At 47.8% G+C, this 24032-nt stretch overlaps 1 protein-coding gene across 2 annotated transcripts in view; it reads left to right on the top strand.

The window, feature by feature from the left end:
- LOC143766315 (uncharacterized) overlaps window positions 1–24032 on the top strand; it is a 337847-nt gene that overhangs the window by 10780 nt on the left and 303035 nt on the right. Inside the window, exons 2-3 of one of the 2 annotated variants that reach the window (XM_077253899.1) lie at window positions 3398–3502; window positions 3632–3796. The exons of the other annotated variant lie outside the window; for it this stretch is intronic. Of the exons in view, the coding sequence (XP_077110014.1) occupies window positions 3425–3502; window positions 3632–3796 (243 nt within the window). The 5' untranslated portion in view covers window positions 3398–3424. The remainder of the gene's footprint in view (window positions 1–3397; window positions 3503–3631; window positions 3797–24032) is intronic. 2 annotated transcript variants of the gene reach the window in all.

Genomic DNA, 24032 nt, shown 5'->3' on the forward strand with positions numbered 1-24032 from the left:
CCCGTGTGCAAAAGTAAGTGCGCCCCCGGCCCCGTGTGCAAAAGTAAGTGCGCCCCCGGCCCCGTGTGCAAAAGTAAGTGCGCCCCCGGCCCCGTGTGCAAAAGTAAGTGCGCCCCCGGCCCCGTGTGCAAAAGTAAGTGCGCCCCCGGCCCCGTGTGCAAAAGTAAGTGCGCCCCCGGCCCCGTGTGCAAAAGTAAGTGCGCCCCCGGCCCCGTGTGCAAAAGTAAGTGCGCCCCCGGCCCCGTGTGCAAAAGTAAGTGCGCCCCCGGCCCCGTGTGCAAAAGTAAGTGCGCCCCCGGCCCCGTGTGCAAAAGTAAGTGCGCCCCCGGCCCCGTGTGCAAAAGTAAGTGCGCCCCCGGCCCCGTGTGCAAAAGTAAGTGCGCCCCCGGCCCCGTGTGCAAAAGTAAGTGCGCCCCCGGCCCCGTGTGCAAAAGTAAGTGCGCCCCCGGCCCCGTGTGCAAAAGTAAGTGCGCCCCCGGCCCCGTGTGCAAAAGTAAGTGCGCCCCCGGCCCCGTGTGCAAAAGTAAGTGCGCCCCCGGCCCCGTGTGCAAAAGTAAGTGCGCCCCCGGCCCCGTGTGCAAAAGTAAGTGCGCCCCCGGCCCCGTGTGCAAAAGTAAGTGCGCCCCCGGCCCCGTGTGCAAAAGTAAGTGCGCCCCCGGCCCCGTGTGCAAAAGTAAGTGCGCCCCCGGCCCCGTGTGCAAAAGTAAGTGCGCCCCCGGCCCCGTGTGCAAAAGTAAGTGCGCCCCCGGCCCCGTGTGCAAAAGTAAGTGCGCCCCCGGCCCCGTGTGCAAAAGTAAGTGCGCCCCCGGCCCCGTGTGCAAAAGTAAGTGCGCCCCCGGCCCCGTGTGCAAAAGTAAGTGCGCCCCCGGCCCCGTGTGCAAAAGTAAGTGCGGCCCGGTGTGCAAAAGTAAGTGCGGCCCCGTGTGCAAAAGTAAGTGCGGCCCCGTGTGCAAAAGTAAGTGCGCCCCCGGCCCCGTGTGCAAAAGTAAGTGCGCCCCCGGCCCCGTGTGCAAAAGTAAGTGCGCCCCCGGCCCCGTGTGCAAAAGTAAGTGCGCCCCCGGCCCCGTGTGCAAAAGTAAGTGCGCCCCCGGCCCCGTGTGCAAAAGTAAGTGCGCCCCCGGCCCCGTGTGCAAAAGTGAGTGCGCCCCCGGCCCCGTGTGCAAAAGTGAGTGCGCCCCCGGCCCCGTGTGCAAAAGTGAGTGCGCCCCCGGCCCCGTGTGCAAAAGTGAGTGCGCCCCCGGCCCCGTGTGCAAAAGTGAGTGCGCCCCCGGCCCCGTGTGCAAAAGTGAGTGCGCCCCCGGCCCCGTGTGCAAAAGTAAGTGCGCCCCCGGCCCCGTGTGCAAAAGTAAGTGCGCCCCCGGCCCCGTGTGCAAAAGTAAGTGCGCCCCCGGCCCCGTGTGCAAAAGTAAGTGCGCCCCCGGCCCCGTGTGCAAAAGTGAGTGCGCCCCCGGCCCCGTGTGCAAAAGTAAGTGCGCCCCCGGCCCCGTGTGCAAAAGTAAGTGCGCCCCCGGCCCCGTGTGCAAAAGTAAGTGCGCCCCCGGCCCCGTGTGCAAAAGTAAGTGCGCCCCCGGCCCCGTGTGCAAAAGTAAGTGCGCCCCCGGCCCCGTGTGCAAAAGTAAGTGCGCCCCGGTCCCGGGTGTGGAAAAGTAAGTGGCCCCCCTGGTCCCGTGTGTGAAAAGTGCTGCTGTAAAGCTGGCAGCGCTATTCAAGCACCATGTATTTCCTTCAGGAAATGCCCATCTAGTTATCTCCAGTAATTGTATTATTATGTGGGATTCTTTATCATGTTATATCGGCTCATCTTCACATTCAGGTTCCTACGATTTTGCATCCTCTCAGTGTAGATCTTCTATATTTATCACTGATCATTGATCACTGGCTCGCTCTTCTTATCTGCATCTCAAAAACATTTCAAGAATTCGCCCTTTTCTTACATTCGACTCTGCAAAAACTCTTAGGCTGCCATCACACTATCAGTATTTGGTCAGTATTTTACATCGGTATTTGTAAGCCAAAACCAGGAGTGGAACAATTAGAGGAAAAGTATAATAGAAACATATGCTCCACTTCTGTATTTATCACCCACTGCTGGTTTTGGCTTACAAATACTGATGTAAAATACTGACCAAATACTGCTAGTGTGACCGCAGCCTTACTGTTTCTCTTATTCATTCTCGTCTGGACTATTGTAAGGGTATGTGCACATGTATTCTAGAGGTCTGCTGATTTTTCCGCAGCGGATTTGATTAATCCGCAGGTAAAAGGCACTGCGTTTTACCTGCGGATTTACTGCAGATTTTTTGCGGATTCCACCTGCAGATTCCTATAGAGGAGCAGGTGTAAACCGCTGCGGAATCCGCACAAAGAATTGACATGCTGCTGATTCTAAACCGCAGAGTTTCGGCACGATTTTTTCCTCAGCATGGGCACAGCAGTTTCTGTTTTCCATAGGTTTACATGGTACTGTAAACTTATGGAAAACTGCTGCGGACCCGCAGCTGCAGATCAGCAGCAAAATCCGCAACGTGTGCACATACCCTTACTCTCTACTAATTGGCCTCCCTCTTACCAAACTCTTCCCTCTCCAATCTATCCTGAATGCTGCTGCCAGAATCATATTCCTCACCAACCGTTACACCGATGCCTCTACCTTGTGCCAGTCATTACACTGGCTACCCATCCACTCCAGAATCCAGTTCAAAACTACTACCCTCATCCACATAGCACTCCATGGCTCAGCACCACCCTACATCTCCTCTCTGGTCTCAGTCTACCACCCTACCCGTGCCCTCCGCTCCGCTAATGACCTCAGGATAGCATCCTCAATAATCAGAACCTCCCACTCCCGTCTCCAAGACTTTTCACGTGCTGCGCCAATTCTTTGGAATGCACTATCCAGGTTAATACGATTAATCCCCAATCCCCACAGTTTTAAGTGTGCCCTAAAAATGCATTTGTATAGACTGGCCTACCGCCTCAACGCATTAGCCTAATTATCCCTGTGTGGCCTATAAAAAAACAAAAAAAAAAAACATAATCAGGTTCCTCGCATCATGTTCTCATACACTTCATGCAGTTAATAGCCTCCTTGTCTGTACTGTTACATACTTAGGCAGTTAACTGATTCATGCAGCTTTACATGAACACCCGAGCCTTACACTATAGCTGGTCCGAACAACGAAAGCAATTGTTACCATCCACCTCTCCTGTCTCCCTTTTTCATATAGATTGTAAGCCTGCGAGTAGGGCAGTCATTCCTCTTGGCATCTGTTTTGAACTGTGATTTTTGTTATGCTGCAATGTCTATTGTCTGTACAAGTCCCCTCTATAATTTGTAAAGCGTTGCGGAGTATGTTGGCGCTATATAAATAAAATTATTATTATTATTATTATTTAGAGAGCTTTCCTGATTCACCCATAAAGCATGGACATGGACAAGTACAAAATGGTGGAGAGGCTTTTAAATCTCACTACACAGATCCTCTTCCGGCTTACTGGAGAGGTGAGAGATTCTGATGATGTCACATTACATCATTCTTATCTATGGGAATAACAGATGGACAGAACTGGAGAGGTGAGGACTCTGGAAATGTCTGTAGTGAGATTTATTAATGTGTCTCTCCATAACCAGGATTACACAGTAGTGAAGAAGACCTCTAGCGAGCGCTGTCAGGACCCTGTGTCTGAGGGATGGGGAAGACCCCTGAGCCCAATAACGGGGCCTCCACCTGAGGACATCAATGACCAGAAGATCCTAGGTCTCACCTACAAGATGATTGAGCTTCTGACTGGAGAGGTGACACTGCTGGGAATGCTGGGACATAATACAGTAACGATATGAAGGAATCGGGGGATGACGGTATCATTGTATATGTCAGGTTCCTATAAGGTGTCAGGATGTCGCCGTCTATTTCTCCATGGAGGAGTGGGATTATTTAGAAGGACACAAAGATCTGTACAAGGACGGTATGATGGAGGTTTCCCAACCCCTCACATCACCAGGTAATAGACAGGACTAAATCACACGCCCTATAATTATCTGTATGTAAAGAATGAATTTAGTTCTTGTATGTGTTTCCTCCAGTTCTATCCAGTAAGAGGACAACACCAGAGAGATGTCCCCGTCCTCTTCTTCCACAGGACTGTAAACAAGAAGATCCCAATGCTCCTCAGGATCATCAGGTAGATGGAGAGAAGGTGTCATGAGATCTCCCCTATGATGTGTAGACAGCTGTGAAGGTCTTGTGCTCAGTCTTGTTTTATCCACCAGGATTATATGTTTTATACTTGTGTAATGAGAACGGTGGAGATGGCAGGATTAGAGCTGATCATAGATGTGACTTCTCCATTCTGTCTGTGACTTTTACAATATTCGTTTCAGGGTGAAGATCTGACCCCTATTAATACTACAGAGACATATGTGAGGGGTGATGAGTGGTATAAAGAGAAGATTCCTACATTTGACTGCCCTGGTGAGTAGTAACCACTAAATACAGATTCACAAGTAAAAACGTGAGGAAAACCACTCATGAACCCCAACAATGAGAAAATACACACTAGATACAAACAATATAACAATCAAATGCCTGCAGGGCCAATTAGCCCATAATAATTATGCAATGTGTATCCAATGCACCCAAAAAAATGGATGATTCGGGGTATGGAAGTTGGACAGCGTCAAATAGCCCTAAAACAAGATTGGTTCCAGGTATGGCCACTGAATATGGGCAAATCCTGCATAAAAACCACCCTCAATAATGGGGGTAACAAAGCGGCCAAGAACAAAAGCGACTCATGTGGGCTGTGGTGACAAGACTGTGTGTGAACATGAACCCAAAAGGCTAGCTATAGTGACCCATGATGAATAGGTAGCAGCCGGAAGAAATGTATGGCCGGAAGGCTCGAGTAACAGAGCAAGCACTCACAGTGATGGAGGCAATGACATAGCCGGAGCGTCCAACTGTTGGGGAAGAGAGTGAGAAACTCCAAGAATGACCCCACGTGAATCGCCGTAACCCATACGGCTTCGTCAGGGGAAGTACTGTTATTGTAGCCAAACAGGTTTAAATACCTTAGTGATGATTAGTCAATCGCATGCCGGTGTTGGATGCCACGTGGCATGGTGAGGGTAGCGCTGGAAATGAGCTGATTAGACAGAGCAAACATCTCTGCTATGAATGTGCATGCGCGGGGTGGAGCGCAGGCGGCCCGCATTGGAACGCATTTGGTGAGGAAAATAATAGTAAAGTTCTTACGCAGCTCCCGGGAGACTGAAGAAAAAGGAAGAAGGAATATATGTGAAAGGAACACACAACAAAAATGAGCAAGGAAAAGTGAACCAGAAAGAAACAGAATTCGTAAAGAATAAATTGAGTATGACAATCAGGGCCGTATTTGCCACTAGGCACTTGAGGGCACGTGCCTAGGGTGGGAGGGTGTGGGGGGCGGCACCTGAGACAGGGTTTTTTTTTTTTTTTAATATAGCCACCCACGGCTCGGATCCCGTGCTGTCACGTGTACTGCACAGGGAGCCGGAAGAAGAAACATGTCACACTGCAGGCCCCGCCCCCTCCTCGCTGTGGCACTAAGTTCAGTTCCTGCCTGAGTGCCGGAGCAGCTGCGGGGAAGGATGGTGCAGATTGTTGTATCTAGGTCAGTTGTGCGGTGCTTGGTGTGGAACTACTAGTCCGGCAGCTTCAGCGCTAGCAGGAGAGGCCGGGCCCACTCTGCTGCAGACTACACAAGATTATGCTGAGTGGCCCTGTCCTCACCTGTTAGTGTTGATGCTGCTGTCTGCGGGGAGGGAAGGAGCATCACACGGAGCCTCACTCTGTGATTCCCTCTGCTGCTGCCTGTTCCCTGCTGCTGACATGAGGATATGAACAGAGCGGGAGGTGCTGAGAGGGACATCACTGAAGCAGGACATTAACCATGTCCTGATCACTAAAAGGGGGCCTCTGCAGTATGTGTCCGCCCCTGTACACATTCCAGCATGCCTTGTTTGTCTGATTCTGGAGCTGCTGTAGAACCATAAGTTCCAGCATTCCCAAACAGTCTTTGTGTAAGGGGGACTTGTCCCTTCACGCCCTGCCTTTTATTCTGTAGCTGCAGGATAACTACAGATTACAACTAGTGATGAGGGAACGTGCTCGCCACTATTCATTACTCGCTCAAGTATCAGTGTACTCGTTCTACTCGCCGAGCACCGAGAATTTCCGGGATTATTCGGCGGTAACTGGTGTCTCCACCCAGCATTTTTGGCGGACTTTAGAGACCCAATCACTGTGCAGGGATTGTCTGCCAGGCCATGAAATGTTGCAGCCATCTTTGTTGTGTTCGTGCAGTGATTGGCTGGGCTGTACAGCATCATCCCGAGTATAAGAGACCTGGCACCGCCCTGCTCACCGCATTCTGCTCCGGATTCAGCGAGAGTAGGGAGACCTGCTGCCGAGAGGGTCAGAATCGTGGTTTTAGAGTTAATGTAGGTCTTCAACTGTTAAATCTACAACTCCTAAGAAACCAACAGTCCTTTTTAGGGCTAATTCGTGGGTCCTGAGATTGCAGCGCTAGGTAGGCAGGGCACGGCATATCCACATCAGTGCAAGGCCTGCAGGCCCTGTATGTGCGTACATAGCTCCCACTGCATCCCTCCCAAAGCTCCATAACTGACTGCTGCTGCTGGTGCTTATTTACTATATACCTAGTTGCAGTTTTCATTTTTTATTTTTTTCAAACAATTCACCCCCCCCAAAAAAAAAAAAAAAATACAGTGTGTTCTGTCAGACTGAGGTCTGTTTAAAAATCATAGTTTGTCAGGCATACGTAGCATAGTTGTGTGTGCTAGTCTTGTGCCACTGGGTTTTTTTTTGTTTGTTTTTTTGTATTCATCCAAAAGCCAAAAAAAATGAATACAGTCTGTTATGTCAGGCTGAGTCCTGGTGTTTGTCTGAAAAATCGTAGATTTGCAGGCATATTGATCAGATCTTATTTCACTCCAAATAAATACATTTGTGTTGAGCTTTTGAAATAGTGCAGTAGTCCATTTAAAATAGGCAAGGGACGGGGAAGTGGACGCGATGATGATGGTGTGTGCAGAGGACGAGGCCGTGGCCAAGGTTAAAGTGGGCCACAACAAGGACCCACTTCTTCTCACTCGACCTTCCTGTCCCAGTTTCTAGGGGTCTGCAGCACCCCACTATTGAAGCCAGAGCAGTGTGAAACGGTTGTTGGTTGGATAGCGGATAATGCTTCCAGTCACTTAGCCACAACCACTACCACCATGTCTTTCACACGGTCAAGTCTGAGCAGCCGTGAGTGTGGCCTGGATATTCCTCGCCCCAATCCTCCTTCCTCCCACCATGCTGAGTGCCCTGAGACAACTGATCCCACACTTGGACACTCTTAAGAGCTGTTCAGTTTTACATTTCAAGATTCCGGGCTCTCAGATGGTCAACTTGAAGTGGGGACAGATGAGATTGCATGTAGAGATGCCCAAAGCTTTGACCAGCCCCGGTCACACGAAGGCGATGGTGGGAAAGTGTCAGAAGAGGTGGACGATGATGAGACACAATTGCCAGAAAGTCAGGAGGAGGAGCAGGGTGCGGATACGGAAGACGAGGTGGTGGATGACTATGTTACAGACCCAACCTGGCAGGAGGACATGCTGAGCGAGGGCAGCAGCACACATGGGGAAGGAGGCATATCCCCCCAACAGGCAGGAAGAAGCAGTGTGGTGGCCACAGACAGAAGGCGTGCATCCGTTCCCCGTAACACCATCATGAGGGAAGTTGCCATTCCAACTGTTAGATCTTCCCGAGTTTGGTTATTTTTTAATGATTCTGCCGATAACCCCAAACAGGCCATTTGCAGCACCTGCAATGCCCTCATCAGCAGGAGTAGCAAAACAACCAGCCTGATCACCACCAGCATGATCAGGCACATGGCAGCAAAGCACCCAACTTTGTGGGCCGAACCCCTGGCTCCATGACCTCTGTCTTCAGGTGATACCACTGCTTCTTCCACTGTTTTGTGTAGAAGCAAATCCCAGCACAGCCTTCAGTTGTCTATAGCCCAGTCTTTGGAACGCAAGCGGAAATACCCAGCCAACGCCCCACAGGCCACAGTCCTAAATTCTAATATTTCTTTTCTGCTTGCGGTAGAAATGTTGCCTTTTAGGCTCGATGAGATGTAAGCTTTCCGCAACCTGATGGCGGCGGCCATCTCAAGGTACTTGGTCCCCAGTTGCCACTATTTCTCCCGGTGTGCTTTATCGGCATTTCACCAGCATGTGTCCCACAACATTACCCGTGCCTTCAACAATGTTGTTACAGAGAAAGTCCACCTAATCACGGACATGTAGACAAGTGTTTGTGGGCAGGGATGGTACATCTCACTGACGGCACACTGGGTTAACATAGTGGAAGCCGGGACCCAGTCAGACCTTGGGATGGAACACATCCTCCCCACGCCGAGCCATTGCTGGCCCTACCTCAATTAGGGTTGCCCCCACAGTCTACAGCTCCTGCACCTCCTCCTCCTCTTTATCCTCCATCTCTGAAATCAACACATCAGTCAGAAGTGACACCGCTGAACTTACAGCCAGGCATGGTCGTGTGTGACAATGGCCATAACCTGGTGGCGGCTCTGAGGCAAGGTGAGCTCACATAGGTACCAGCTCACAGACTGGTGTGTGATGTCCCCACGCGGAGGAACACTACGCTGCGTATGTTGGAAAGGATTTGTGAGCAGAAAAGGGCAGTTGTTGACTACCAACATCAACAAGGCCGTCGATATTCAGTTCAGACTCCACACATAAGACCTCAGGAGTGGACATGGATGTCAGACATATGTACCATCCTCCAAAACTTTGAGGACTGCACCAAGATGGTGAGCGACGATGACGCCATAATTAGCATCACCATCCCGCTTCTCAGCATTCTGAAAACCTCTATGCTCGCAATTAAAGAGGATGCATTGCAGGCAGAGCACGAGGACATGGAGCAAGGAACCATGCAAGGGGATTACACTCAGCCCAGCCTCATGTCTTCCCATTGTGGATTGGTAGACAATGAGGAGGAGGAGGAAGAACAGGAGCTACTTTCATGCGCTATAGACAGTACTACAAACAACTGTATTATCGTCTGTTCAGCGGGGATGGCCTGAGGACAGGGATGAGGAGGAGGACAGCATGGTCAGTCATCCTGTTGGTGAGGAAGCGGAAGCCTTGCCTGTTAGCAGTCTGGCACTCATGGCTTACTTTATGTTGCACTGCATTTCACGTGACCTCAGCATTATAAACATTTTGGGTGACACTGGTGACATTTCTAGACCCACGCTACAAGGAGAACTTTCAATCTCTTCTGCCAGAGGCAGAGAGGTGTACTAAAATGTTGCAGTACCAGAGGGCCCTTGTAGTGGAATTACTTAGAAAATTCCCATGTGAGATCACTGGCAGCAGACGTCAGTTTGTTGTACAACCAAGGAGTCCAAGCGAGAGAGACAGAAGTAAAATCCAGCTCAAGCAGGGGAACAATGGCAAATTTCTGGGAGTTTTCTCAGACCATCCCATCGTGCCGGCACAGAGGCAAGGGGTGCTGTCTAGTGATGAGCGAAAAAAAAAAAAAATTGTGACTTTGGCATCACGGAATCCGTTCACCCTAGTGCTCTACTGGTTGTGGATGATGAAGATGAGCATAAGGAGGAGGATATAAACATAAGGGTGAATGACCTCGGGGAGATCAAAACATCCAACACCGCAGAGACACCATCACGTGTTTCTCAACGCAGTGATTGAGAAACACGCGATGGTGTCTCCGCAGCTTTTCTACATGCATTTGCATATTTCCCATTAGGGATGGGGGCAGTGTTCTGGATCACTGCATTGAGAAACACGTGATGGTGTCTCCGCGGTGTTGGATGTTTTGATCTCTCCGAGGTCATTCACCCTTATGTTTATAGTCTTTTCACTAGGCACTGCTCCTAATAGCCAGTTTCCTACTCCACACTGATAAGGGGCAAATACCCCGAAACAGCTGTCTGTGGATGGATACCATGTTTTGGCATAGGTGGTTTTCCTTTATTGGATGCTGCCCTTCCCGTGGTTGTTCCTTCCCGGTTAAAGACCTGGCTATTCATTGCTTGCATTGAGAAACACGTGATGGTGTCTCCTCAGCTTTTCTACATGCATAAGGAGGAGGATAACAACAAACAGATCAAATCTGGAAGCGTATACCCATGTGTGGTTGTGAAGAGGTTCATGAGAATACACCTCCCCAAAACAGAGAATGTATTTGAGAGATGTAAGTCTATTATTCCCATTTATTCTTATATTTTCCATTTTCCCAATCTCTGGACATTCCTGTAATGAGGTAGTGTATACCTCTACAATAGAAAATTATTCTAAGCCTTTATATTATATTTTTATTTATAGCCCTGTCTCTGAGCTGCTGCTAGGGACAAACATATCTTGTTGGACACATTAAGGCTTCAAATCTATGAACCTGTGTTCGCCCCTCCCTTTTGTTATTTACTTTCATCGTTGAATTCACACACATACATATATATATATATATATATATATATATATATATATATATATATATATATATACTGTGTATATATATATATATATATATATATATATATATATATTTTTTTTTTTTAATTTCATTATGATTTAGCTTTCTGTCTCCTCATTCTCCGCCACTAGATCACCAGGCTTTTGCAAGGGTGTCTATGATGCCCATAGTATGTTTTTAATTAATGTATCCCCTACACATTACAAGTGTAGGAGACACGCTCCTTTAAATTGGGCCTAGGTTTTAATGAGGCCTTCCTCCACCTCTCATCATTTTCCACCTCTAGATCACCAGGGTTCACGTGTTCCGTGCTGCTACAGACAATCAATTTTTTGGCAAGGGTGTCTATAATCTCCATGAAATATTTTTTTTACATTTTCCCCCCATGAGCAAATGCTTGTCAGGCTATACACTCCATTACAAGTCTCAGAGACCCACACCCCTACATTGGGCCTACTTCTTAACTCTGTCTCCTGCAATGTCTCTTCTTTACCTGCCACTAGATGACCAGGGTGAACGTGCTCTGTACTGTTATAGGCCGGTGAATTTTGGGCAAGGGGGCTGTGATGGCACTATTTTATTTCTTAAGAAAAGGACCACCCATTGGGGAATTGTTTGTCAGCTCATGCACTCCATTACAAGTCTCAGAGACCCACACCCCTACATTGGGCTCTTTCTTAACTCTGTTTTCTGCTAAGTCTCGTCCTTATCTACGACTACATGACCTGGGTGAACGTGCTCTGTACTGTTATAGGCCACAGAATTTTGGGCAAGGGGGGGCTGTGATGGCAATAGTATATGTTTAAAAATGGTACCCCCCATTGATGAAACCACATCCTTGTTGGCAAAGACTTCATAACATTTGTGTACCTTAAAGAGCTCACTTAAAAAGCTCCTTTTTGTGTTGCCTGGTTGCTCACATTGGACACAATACACTTCATATAACTTTGATAAAGCAATGCTGTTAGTTTGGCTCAGTAATTCATTACAAATATTTCTTTATCCACTATATTTATTTCTCTCCTTGATAGCCATAACGTGGGCTGCAACAAATGTACTAATGGCGAATATACAAATGGCGATTTGGAATCCAGATTAAAATACTGTATACCAAATGCATTCAGACAATTACATGGCTGCATTTCTTGTAAAACATTTACAAATGTGACAGACAATGCTCATAGTGACACAATCTTGAGAAATGTTTGTTTATTCACTTAGCAAACAGTTCTAAGCCTCTATATGTTTGCTGTTTGTAATTGTAAAACATTAAGGTTTACTGAAACTCTGCCTGTGATGGTTTGATCTAAATCCTTGTGGCTTTTGTATTCTAGAGGTTTATGGCCCCTCGTTTGATGACTCCATGATATCTCAGTTTCATCCAACCTTGAAAGCTGGCCACTTGAAGGTCAAGGTGAAACTAGAGTTATTAAATAGTGTAAATCACTATATAAGACCAGAGAAACATGACTAAGACAGATGCAAAAACTGGGATACCTGTACATGTACAGTATGCTCATACAAGCATAATAGGGGACGCCCATGCAGTGTAGGTAATCTCTCAGGGGTTCCCTGTCTGTAATCCTTAGATGTACTTAACTTTTCCCTTCACCATGACAGCACCGCACATGAGAGATGGCATCCGCCCCCAGGAACAGGAAACCTGTAGCAGAGATAAAAGAATGGGGCGGCCACTCTCTCCTCAGTTTGGTTTCCTGTTCCTGCAGGTGGACGCCTGTGGCAGAGCTCCTACCTCCGGAGGCATACCCCTCTGATGATCCGGTCCGGAGGCCGAGGTCCGCGGGAGGGGCCAGCCATGCTCGGCGGCACTGCGTGCGGTGCTGTTCGGGTGAAGGGCTGATGTACCGCACCTTCTTTCCCCTCGCTGGACTCCCTGGCGACCGCTCTGGACAGGAGGCAGGTCCGGGGCAGGGGGCGTGTCCTTCACTGACGCCGGCCGCCGAAGTGAAGGATGACGACTTCCGGTCACGCCGGAAGTGACGTCACACGCCGAAGGAGCCGGTGTGCTGGACACTTCCGGGCGGAAGCTGTTCCAGAGGCGCGCGCACCGCTCCTTCTATATATTGGGGGCAAACCGATTAATCGCTGGTCCTCTACAGCACGCAGTTGCCTGCTAACATGACCGAACCAGCGATGGATCCGGAGATGCCTGTACCCGGAATGTCTGAGGAGACGCAAGCTACCGCGGTATCCGAGGTCCTGGTGGGGTGAGTGCCTTTGTAAGGCAAAATCACACGCACACTGATACACTATACTGTGTCTTTTTAGGGAAGGAAAGCCACCTCCAAACAAAAGAATAGGGCTTGTCCACTATGTAAGGCGACACTCCCTAAACTATATACCAAAAGAATCTGCCGGGCCTGCATAGATAAAACAATCGCAAAAGAATCACCTTCCTTATTACAGAACATCAGGTCAATAATATGGGAAGAGGTTAAATCCACAGTCAAAGAGCAGCTGAAACATCAGGCGGCTAAAGAAAACCCCCCTCCCCCAGCAAGTGAGCAAGGGTCAGACATTAATTCAGGGGATGAGCCGGGAGTGTTAACCCCCTCTGATGCCTCAGACCTAGACTCCTCGGATGAGGAGTATGGCCACCCGTATTTCCAGTCAGAGGACATTGGAAAACTGCTCAAACTCGTTAGAGCAACTATGGGGGTGGAAACCCCAAAGGAGCCGCGTTCAGTACAGGATAGCATGTTCAGTAACTTGGAGGGGAAGAAGCGAAAGGTCTTTCCCTTCCATGATAGTATACTCAATTTAATTAAGAAAGAGTGGAAAAAGCCAAATAAAAAGATCTCCATTCCTCAAGCCTTAAAACGCAAGTACCCCTTTGATGAAGCGGTATGTGAAGAATGGGAAAAGGCTCCTAAATTAGACGCCGCCATAGCCAGCACCTCTAAAGGGGTAGCAATGCCTTTTGAGGATATGGGAGCCCTAAAGGACCCTCTTGACAAAAAGGCGGATGCCTTTCTAAAGTCGGCTTGGGAGGCATCAACGTGGTCATTTAGGCCCGGGGTTGCGGCCACTTGCACGGCTCGTGCTATGGTCAAGTGGCTGGAGGAGTTAAGTGACCAAATCAAAAATAAGTGCCCGCGAGATAAACTACTGGAAGCATTGCCCTCCCTACAAGGTGCTGCAAAATTTCTGGCGGATGCATCAATTGATTCGGTCAGGGGGGCCGCACGTGCTTGTGCTTTATCCAAATCTGGGCGTAGAACATTATGGCTAAAGAATTGGGCAGCCGATTTCCAGTCGAAGGTCAAACTCTGCGGAGTACCCTGTGAAGGGCAATATCTTTTCGGTAAAGCTCTAGACGAGATTCTTGAAAAAGCATCTGACAAAAAAAAGCGATTTCCACCTCCTTCCTTTCCTAGGCGCCGATGGGAGACTTCCCGGTCGTCCTTTCGGGGTTCTGGATACAGGGGGGCCCGCGGCCGTTCAGATGACAGGTCTGGCCGAGGCAGACCTTGGAGAGATCAGAAACAGAAAGGATTCCTTTTCAACAAACCTCCCCCTAAATCTGATCCAAAACACCAATGACGCCAGGATTCCGGTGGGGGGAAGACTCCGGTGGTTCGTCCACCACTGGGCGGCACTGCCGGCTTCTCAGTGGATAACCAACCTATTATCGGAAGGTTTGAAACTCAAATTCTCCAGCCTCCCACCAAACCGTTTGAAAATGACCCAGGTGGCGGGAAAAAATCAGGCCACACTGGAAATAGAAGTTCATCTCCTCATACAGAAAGAAGTATTAGTGAGAGTTCCTCATCAGGAAATAGGAAAAGGGTTCTACAGCACCCTATTCCTAACACCAAAACCAGACGGCTCGTTAAGAGTAATATTCAACTTGAGGGCCTTAAATCAGTACATTCAAATAGAGAAATTCAAGATGGAAACTCTAAGGACGGCGATAAAAGTGCTCAACCCAAGCTGTTATATGGCAGTAATCGATCTTACAGACGCTTACTACCATGTACTAATCGCAAGCCAACATCAGCAATATCTCAGACTGCTAGTAAACCTCGAAAAAACTCCCACCCACCTACAGTATCAATGTCTTCCATTCGGGGTAGCCATAGCACCCCGCGTGTTTACCAAAATTATTTCCGAAGTGGCGTCCTACATCAGAAAACAAGACATATTACTGGTGCCTTATTTGGACGATTTCTTGGTAGTAGCAAACAGCAAATAAGATTGCGAAAAAGCAGTCACAACAGTTATAAACGCGTTGACAAGATTGGGGTGGATGATAAATCTTAAGAAATCAAGACTTGTCCCAACACAGTCTCAAGAGTTCCTCGGGATCCTACTAGATTCCGTCAAACAGGAGTGTATCCTCCCACAGAGGAAGATTCAGTCTATCCAACAGAAGGTGCAACTTCTTCAGCAGCAACAATCTATCTCTCTACGGAATGCAATGTCACTCCTGGGAGTTCTAACGGCGACAATTCCAGCAACACGGTGGGCCCAAAGCCACACGAGAGAGTTGCAATGGCAGGTACTAGCCGAGCAAGCAAGAAACCCTTACAATCTGAATCGAAAGATTCTCCTATCTCCAAGGGTTCAAGACTCACTAAAATGGTGGTTAAAACCAGAAAATCTGAGCTAAGCGGTACCATGGTCATTGCAAAATCCAGTAATCCTCACCACCGATGCGAGCCCATGGGGATGGGGAGCGCATGTGGGGGATCAAGTCCTACAAGGTCAATGGGAGCCCTCAATGACAGAAGCGTCTTCCAATCTGAAAGAACTGTCAGCGGTGAGACAAGCTTTTCTTGAAATAGGGGAAAAAATACAAGGAAGGCATGTGGTGGTGTTATCCGACAACAACACAACAATAGCCTATATAAATCGCCAAGGGGGCACAAGATCACCATCCCTGATGACAGAAGCCAAAGAACTTTTCTTTTGGGCCGAAAACAACCTTCTCTCTCTAACTGGGACATACCTAAAAGGATCAGAAAATCAAGTAGCCGACTTCCTAAGCCGTCACCCATTACATCTAGGGGAGTGGGCCCTGAGCCAGGAAGTCTTTGGGAAAATATGTGCCAACTGGGGCATTCCAGAAGTAGACTTGTTCGCCACAAAACAAAATCGGAAAGTGAACAAGTTCTATTCTCTAAACCCGAGAGAACAACCGGAAGGAGTAGACGCATTTCTATACCAGTGGAACTTTCATCTGGCATACGCTTTTCCCCCAATACCATTAATCCCGGCAGTCCTCAGGAAAATTCGGGAAGACAAAGCACGAGTAATACTCATAGCTCCCTTTTGGCCGAAAAGGGCATGGTTCACGTGGCTCAGACGCATGTCTATCTCGGACCCGTGGATCCTTCCAGATACATTGGATCTCCTACACCAGGGACCAGTTCAACACCCTCAAGTACATGGGCTACATCTCACCGCCTGGAACTTGAGAGGGGACTTCTACTAGCAAAAGGATTCTCGAACCCTTTAGTAACCACGTTGCTCGCTAGCAGGAAAAGTCACCTCAGAAAAATATCAGAAAATTTGGCAGAAATTCCTGGAATTTTCGGGGCGACAGTTGTCCCAAACGGGCCAAGAAGTCCCGGTAAAGGAAATTTTAGAATTTTTCCAAAAAGGGCTGGAGAGAGGGTTATCTACTAGCACCCTGAAGGTGCATGTCTCCGCCCTGGGTGCGCTGTTTGATCTCAAACTTGCTGACCACCCTTGGGTCTATAGGTTCATCCGAGCCTCTTTTACATGTAGACCCTCAAAATTATTTCCCAAGGTGGCTCCCTGGGATCTAAATTTAGTTTTAAATGCTCTAACTGTTTCCCCCTTTGAGCCCCTTGATTCTATTTCAATAAAATCTTTGACACTAAAAACTGTCCTCCTGGTTGCTCTAACTTCAGCCCGCCGTACTTGCGAGCTGCAGGCTATTTCAGTGAACCCCCCTTACACTACCTTCCAGGATGACAGAGTAATTATCAAAACTGACCCGGCCTTCCTACCAAAGGTCAATTCTAAATTTCATAGGGGCCAGGAAATTATCTTACCCTCATTTTGTCCTCAACCAAAATCCCAGGGAGAGCAAACCTTCCATTGTCTTGATGTCAGACGCTGCCTGCTTCAATACATAGAAGCCACAAAATCTTGGCGTCAGTCATCAGCCTTTTTTGTCACCTTCCAGGGGACAAACGGGAAAAAAGGCCTCAAAGGCAACTATTGCACGGTGGTTGCGTACAGCTATCTCACTTTCGTACTCTTCTTCTGGCCAAATTCCCCCACAGGGTGTTACGGCCCACTCTACGCGTGCTATTGCCACATCCTGGGCGGAAAGGGCAAACGCTTCGGTGGAGCAGATTTGTAGGGCGGCAGTATGGTTCTCACCCTCTACCTTCTTCCGACATTATAGGCTAGACTTAGGTCTTTCAAACTTGGCTTTCGGGAGAAAGGTGTTATCTGCTGTTGTCCCACCCTAAGGAGTCTTCTATTTCTTCCTCTCATGTGCGGTGCTGTCATGGTGAAGGGAAAAAATGATAATTACTTACGGGTAATTCGATTTTCCAGAACCATGACAGCACCGCATTAATTCCCGCCCTATCTTGGTGATGGTTGTGTGATTCCCAAAAAAAAAAAAAAAATTATATATATATATATATATATATATATATATATAATAGTAATAATAATAAAAAAAATATATATAAATAGATAGTGTGTGTGTGTGTGTGTGTATGTATATGTATATATATATATATATATATATACACTCACCGGCCACTTTATTAGGTACACCATGCTAGTAACGGGTTGGACCCCCTTTTGCCTTCAGAACTGCCTCAATTCTTCGTGGCATAGATTCAACAAGGTGCTGGAAGCATTCCTCAGAGATTTTGGTCCATATTGACATGATGGCATCACACAGTTGCCGCAGATTTGTCGGCTGCACATCCCAAAGATGCTCCATACAAGGCAGGATGGATCCATGCTTTCATGTTGTTTACGCCAAATTCTGACCCTACCATCCGAATGTCGCAGCAGAAATCGAGACTCATCAGACCAAGCAACGTTTTTCCAATCTTCTACTGTCCAATTTCGATGAGCTTGTACAAATTGTAGCCTCAGTTTCCTGTTCTTAGCTGAAAGGAGTGGTACCCGGTGTGGTCTTCTGCTGCTGTAGCCCATCTGCCTCAAAGTTCGACGCACTGTGCGTTCAGAGATGCTCTTAGGCCTACCTTGGTTGTAACGGGTGGCGATTTGAGTCACTGTTGCCTTTCTATCAGCTCGAACCAGTCTGCCCATTCTCCTCTGACCTCTGGCATCAACAAGGCATTTCCGCCCACAGAACTGCCGCTCACTGGATTTTTTTTCTTTTTCGGACCATTCTCTGTAAACCCTAGAGATGGTTGTGCGTGAAAATCCCAGTAGATCAGCAGTTTCTGAAATACTCAGACCAGCCCTTCTGGCACCAACAACCATGCCACGTTCAAAGGCACTCAAATCACCTTTCTTCCCCATACTGATGCTCGGTTTGAACTGCAGGAGATTGTCTTGACCATGTCTACATGCCTAAATGCACTGAGTTGCCGCCATGTGATTGGCTGATTAGAAATTAAGTGTTAACAAGAAGTTGGACAGGTGTACCTAATAAAGTGGCCGGTGAGTGTATATATATATATATATATATATATATATATATATATATATATATATACATGCTCTTGACATATAGATACAGCTATACAATGTAAATATGATATATGAATGTGTACTAACAAAGCGGTTATCTTCCATACTCTGAAACAAACTGAGGAGAGAGTGGCCACCCCATTCTTTTATCTCTGCTTCAGGTTTCCTGTTCCTGGGGGCGGATGCCATCTCTCATGTGCGGTGCTGTCATGGTTCTGGAAAATCAAATTACCCGTAAGTAATTATCATTTTTTCTATATATATATTTTTATCACCTGCATACAATATACTTACATCATCACCAGGAGGCATTTAAACATCCTGTGATCTAACACATCAGAGAGAGAGAAATGGGGTCCCCCGAGCCCCACAGGTACCTCCGGTGTCCCTGGACCCTTCTGCATCCCCTGGTCCTGTTCCCTGGGCGCCGGCGTCTTCTTCCGGGAAGAAAATGGCAGGCGCAAACGCTGTGCGAATGCCGAGATCTACCGGCCGGCACCCTGGCAACAATAGAAAATTTTTCCTATTGGTTCATTTTGATCACTGTGATAGACCCTATCACACTGATCAAAATAAGAAAATAGTAAATCAAACCCCCCCTTTAACACCCCCTTACTTAGGTAAACATTGTAAAATAAGAAAGGTATTTTTTTTCCATTAGGGGTTGGGTTAGGGTTGGGGCTAGAGCTAGGGTAGGACTAGGATTAGGAATAGGGCTAGGGTTAGGGTTGATGGTAGGGTTAGGGTTGATCTAGGGTTAGGATTGGGCTAGGGTTAGGGTTGGGGCTAGAGTTAGGGTTGGGTTAGGGTTACTGGGCCACCATGGGGCCCCTGAGTAAGAGGGGCCCAACACTGCCCCCCTCCTGCTTTGCGCATTCTTATTGGCAGCATAGATGCTGATACAGCTGAAAGCAGTGATGGTGGAGAGAGATGCATCTGACTCGGCGTGTGCCAGCAGTGGAGCTGATGAGATGCTAAGACCCTCTGCAGAAGCCAGAGCAGCGAGGGAACAAGGAGAGGTATGTATTGTGTGTGTGTGTGTGTGTGTGTGTGTTTGCTGCACGCTACTGTGTGTGTGGGGACTGCACTATACAGTGTGTATGGGCTGCACTATACTGTGTGTGTGGGCTAAACTATACTGTATGTGTGAGGGTCTGCATTATATTGCGTGTGGGGGGACTACACTATACTGTGTGTATGGGCTGCATTATACTGTGTGTGCGGTCTGCACTATTTTTTGTATGTCGGGGGCTACATTATACTGTGTGTGGGGGCTGCACTATGCAGTGTGTGGGGGGACTGCGCTGTACTGTATGTGGGCTGCATGATGCTGTGTTTGTGGGGGCTGCATTATACTGTGTGTGGGCTGCATTATACTGTGTATGTTGGGGACTGCATTATACTGTGTATGGGGGACAGGACTATACTGTGTTTTGGGCTGCATGATACTGTGTGTTTGTGGGGGCTGCATTATACTGTGTGCTTGGGTGGCATTATACTGTGTATGGGGGCTGCACTATACTCTGTATGTGGAGGGCTGCATTATACTCTGTATGTGGAGGGCTGCATTATACTCTGAGGGGGCTGCATTATACTGTGTGCGGGGGCTGAATTATTCTCTGAGGGGGCTGTATTATGCTCTATCAAGGACCATGGGGAGTGCATTCTACTATATGTACTATATGGGACCTGTATCAAGGACTATCTGTACCAATCATTCTTCCTCAGGCAGAGAAAGGGTAGGTGCACACGGTCAGTGAACAAGGCGGGATAGACACTGCGTACTTGTGCAGCGTTCAGATCTTACAGCATAGTGGATGGGATTTCTAGAAATCCCATGCCCACTATGTGTGCACCAACGCCCGTGGTTCACCCGCGGAAACAGACATGGGGCGTGTCTTGCCAGACCGCAGAATGTCTATTTATCTTGTGGAGACCTCGAGCCTTCGCAAGATAAATGTCACCCATACAATACATTGGGTGCAGTGAATCCGCATAGTTCAATGAACACATGCGGATTCACCTGCGTTCAATAGCCAGCAGTACTTTGGACGCAGCAGACATACCGGCCTGAACTTAGCGCTTATAAATACAACAGAAATGTTTGTGTGATGGTGCAATATGGTAGAATTTGGGGTCCCACCTTAAACTTTTGCCCAGGGCCCCACTTTGTTTAAATCCGGCCTTGGGTGGGTTAGGGTTAGAGTTGGGATTAGGGATAGGGGTGTGTCTCCAAACGTGACATGGCGCACACCATTGATTTCAGCCAATTTTGCATTCAAAAACTCAAATGGTGCGCCCTCCGTTCTGAGCCCTGCCATGTGCCCAAACAGTGGCTTTCCCCCACATACGGGGTATTGGCATACTCAGGAGACATTGCACAACAAATTTTCTCAGTATTTGGCTTACAAATACTGATGTAAAATACTGACAAAACACTTCTAGCGTGATGGCAGCCTAACATTTAACAACCCTAGCTGGCCATGTGGTGTGTGACACATAAGCAGACCCATCTTGTTTCATTTATGAAGGAGTGACTCTTAAAGTCACAGAGCCTATTTTTACTGTTGCATCAGGCTGCATTAATCTTCTTAAGGGGCCATTATTAAACAGTGGGTCTTATAGACTGTTGTAGCCTAGGCTGTGAGTGGATGGGCTGCCAAGAATTACTATACACCACAATACCCCTTTCATAAGATGTTCGGGAGGGCCTCCTGAAAAAATTTTGCATTGAATGCATGGCCTGCCCTGCTACCAATTCATATGCACCCCAATAAGCCTTTGAACCCACATACTGGATGGGCCCATGAAAATCCACTTCACAATATGCATTTTGTACTCCCGTACTCCTTCGTTTTACACATTGGAAGCAACGCCAGCCCTGCTGCATAGTCAGTCATATGCACCCCATTATGCCTTGGAACCCACATACTGGATGGGCGCAGGAAAATCCATTGCTGAAGGCCTCATTAAAACCTAGGCCCAATGTAAAGAATTGTGTCTCCTACACTTGTAATGCCCATACACTAAGTGCCTATGGGCTGACAAACATTTCCCCAAGGGGGATACATTTGTTAAAAACATACTATGGGCATCCTAGACACCCTTGCCAAAAAATTGACTGCCTGTAGCAGCGGCCCAGAGGTCGATAAGCCTGGTGATCTAGTGGTGGAGAATGAGGAGACATAAAGCTAAATCATAATGAAATAAAGCAAATAAAAAATGTGAATCCACCGATGAAAGTAAATAACAAAAGGGAGGGGCGAACACAGGTTCATAGATTTGAAGCCTGAATGTGTCCAACGAGATATGTTTGTCCCTAGCAACAGCTCAGAGACAGGGCTATAGATAAAAATATAATTTAAAAGTCTTTGAATAATTTTCTATTGTTTAGGTATGCACTACCTCAAAGCAGGACTGTCCAGAGATTGGAAAAATGTAAAATATAAAAATAAATGGTAATAATAGACTTAAATCTCTTTTTTATGATATTATAAATTAGTTACGGGCATCATATTTACACCCTTGCAAAAAAAAATTTGACTTTGACATCACGGAATCCATTCACTCTGGTGCTCTACTGGTTATGGATGATGAAGATAAGGAGGAGGATAACAACAAACAGACCAAATCTGGAAGCGTATACCCATGTGTGGTTGTGAAGAGGTGCATGAGAATACACCTCCCCAAAAGAGATAATGTATTTGAGGTTATGTTTCGCTGTTTTCACTTGGTGGTGTACAGAAGTCTTTCCCAATCAAGCCCTTGTTCATTTTTATAACAGTCAACCTGTCAGCATTTTCAGTTGACAGGCGGACGCGCTTATCTGTTATAATTCCACCAGCGGCACTAAAAACCTGCTCTGACAGAACGCTAGCAGCAGGGCAGGCCAGAACCTCCAAGGCGTAGAGAGCCAGTTCATGCCACGTGTCCAGCTTGGATACCCAATAATTAAAAGGCACAGGGGAATCCCGGAGGACATTTGCACAATCTGTAAGGTTCTCCCTCAGCATCTTCCCAAACATTGCACATCTTGTGACAGCACCCCTTGCCTCTGTGCCGGCACGATGGGAGGGTCTGAGAAAACTGTCCCAGAACTATGCCATTGTTCCCCTGCCTGAGCTGGATTGTACTTCTTTCTCTCTCGCTTGGACTCCTTGGTTGTACAACAAACTCTGACGTCTGCGGCCAGCGTTCTCGCATGGGAATACAAGGGCCCTCTGGTACTGCAACATTTTAGTACACCTCTCTGCCTCTGGCAGAAGAGATTGAAAGTTCTCCTTGTACCGTGGGTCTAGAAGTGTCACCAACCAGTAATGAGTATCACCCAACATTTTTCTAATGCGAGGGTCACGTGAAACGCAGTGCAGCATAAAGTCAGCCATGCGTGCCGGACTGCTAACAGGCAAGACTTCCGTATCCTCACCAACAGGACAACTGACCATGCTGTCCTCCTCCTCCTCATCCTCCTCCCTGTCCTCAGGAAATCCTCACTGAACAGACGCTAATACAGCTGTGTTTGTAGTACCGACCATAGCGCATGAAGGTATCTCCTGTTGTTCCTCCTCCTCCTTGCATACCAATCCACTTTGAGAAGACATGAGGCTGGGTTGAGTAATCCCCCATATGGTTCTTGCTCCATGTCCTCGTGCTCTGCCTGTAATGCATTCTCTTAAATTGTGAGCAGAGAGGTTTTCAGAATGCTGAGAAGCAGGATGGTGGCGTTAGTTATGGCATCATCGCCGCTCACCATCTTGGTACAGTCCTAAAGTTTTGGAGGATAGTACTTATGTCTGATATCCATGTCCACTCCTGAGGTCTTATGTGTGAAGTCTGAACTGAATATCGATGGCCTTGTTGATGTTGGTAGTTAACAACTGCCCTCTTCTGCTCACAAATCCTTTCCAACATATGCAGTGTAGAGTTCAGCGCGTGGGGACATCATACACTAGTCGGTGAGCTGGAAGCTGCAAACGCTGCTGAGGCACGGCAAGGGCGGCTTAAGCTGTAGCTCACTTTCTAAAATGGGCAGACAGACAGTGTACTTTCACTAGCAGATCCGGCAGCTCCAGATAGCCTTTCAGAAAACATTGAACCACGAGCTTAAGCACATGGGCCAAGCAAGGTACGTTTGTGAGCTCACCTTGCCTCAAAGCCGCCACCAGGTTATGGCCATTGTCACACACGACCATGCTTGGCTGTAGGTTCAGCAGTGTCATCCAAATATCTGACTGCTCTTTCAACGCTGTCCACAAATCTGCATTGTGCAGTTTGTCACCTATGCAAATTAGCTTCAGGACAGCCTATTGCCGCTTGCTGAGGCAGTGCTGCAGTGCTTCCAGCTTCTGACTGATGTGTTCATTTCAGAGATGGAGGAGGAGGAGGTGTAGGAACTGTAGAATGTGGGGGCAACCCTGATTGACGTAGGGCCAGCAGCCCTCAGCGTGGGGAGGATGTGTTCCATTATAAGGTCTGACTGGGTCCTGGCTTCCACTATGCTAACCCAGTGTGCTGTCAGTGAGATGTACCGTCCCTGCCCACAAGCACTTGTCCACTTGTCCGTGGTTAGGTGGACTTTCCCTGTAACAGCATTGTGGAGGGCATGGGTAATGTTGTGGGACACATGCTGGTGTAATGCCAGTACGGCACACCGGGAGAAATAGTGGTGACTGGGGACAGAGTACCTTGGGATGGCCGCCACTATCAGGTTGTGGAAAGCTTTCATCTCAACGAGCCAAAAATGCAACATTTCTACCGCCTGCAGAATGGAAATGT

Source organism: Ranitomeya variabilis, chromosome 4, assembly GCF_051348905.1.
Source record: "Ranitomeya variabilis isolate aRanVar5 chromosome 4, aRanVar5.hap1, whole genome shotgun sequence".
Taxonomy (NCBI): Eukaryota; Metazoa; Chordata; class Amphibia; order Anura; family Dendrobatidae; genus Ranitomeya; species Ranitomeya variabilis.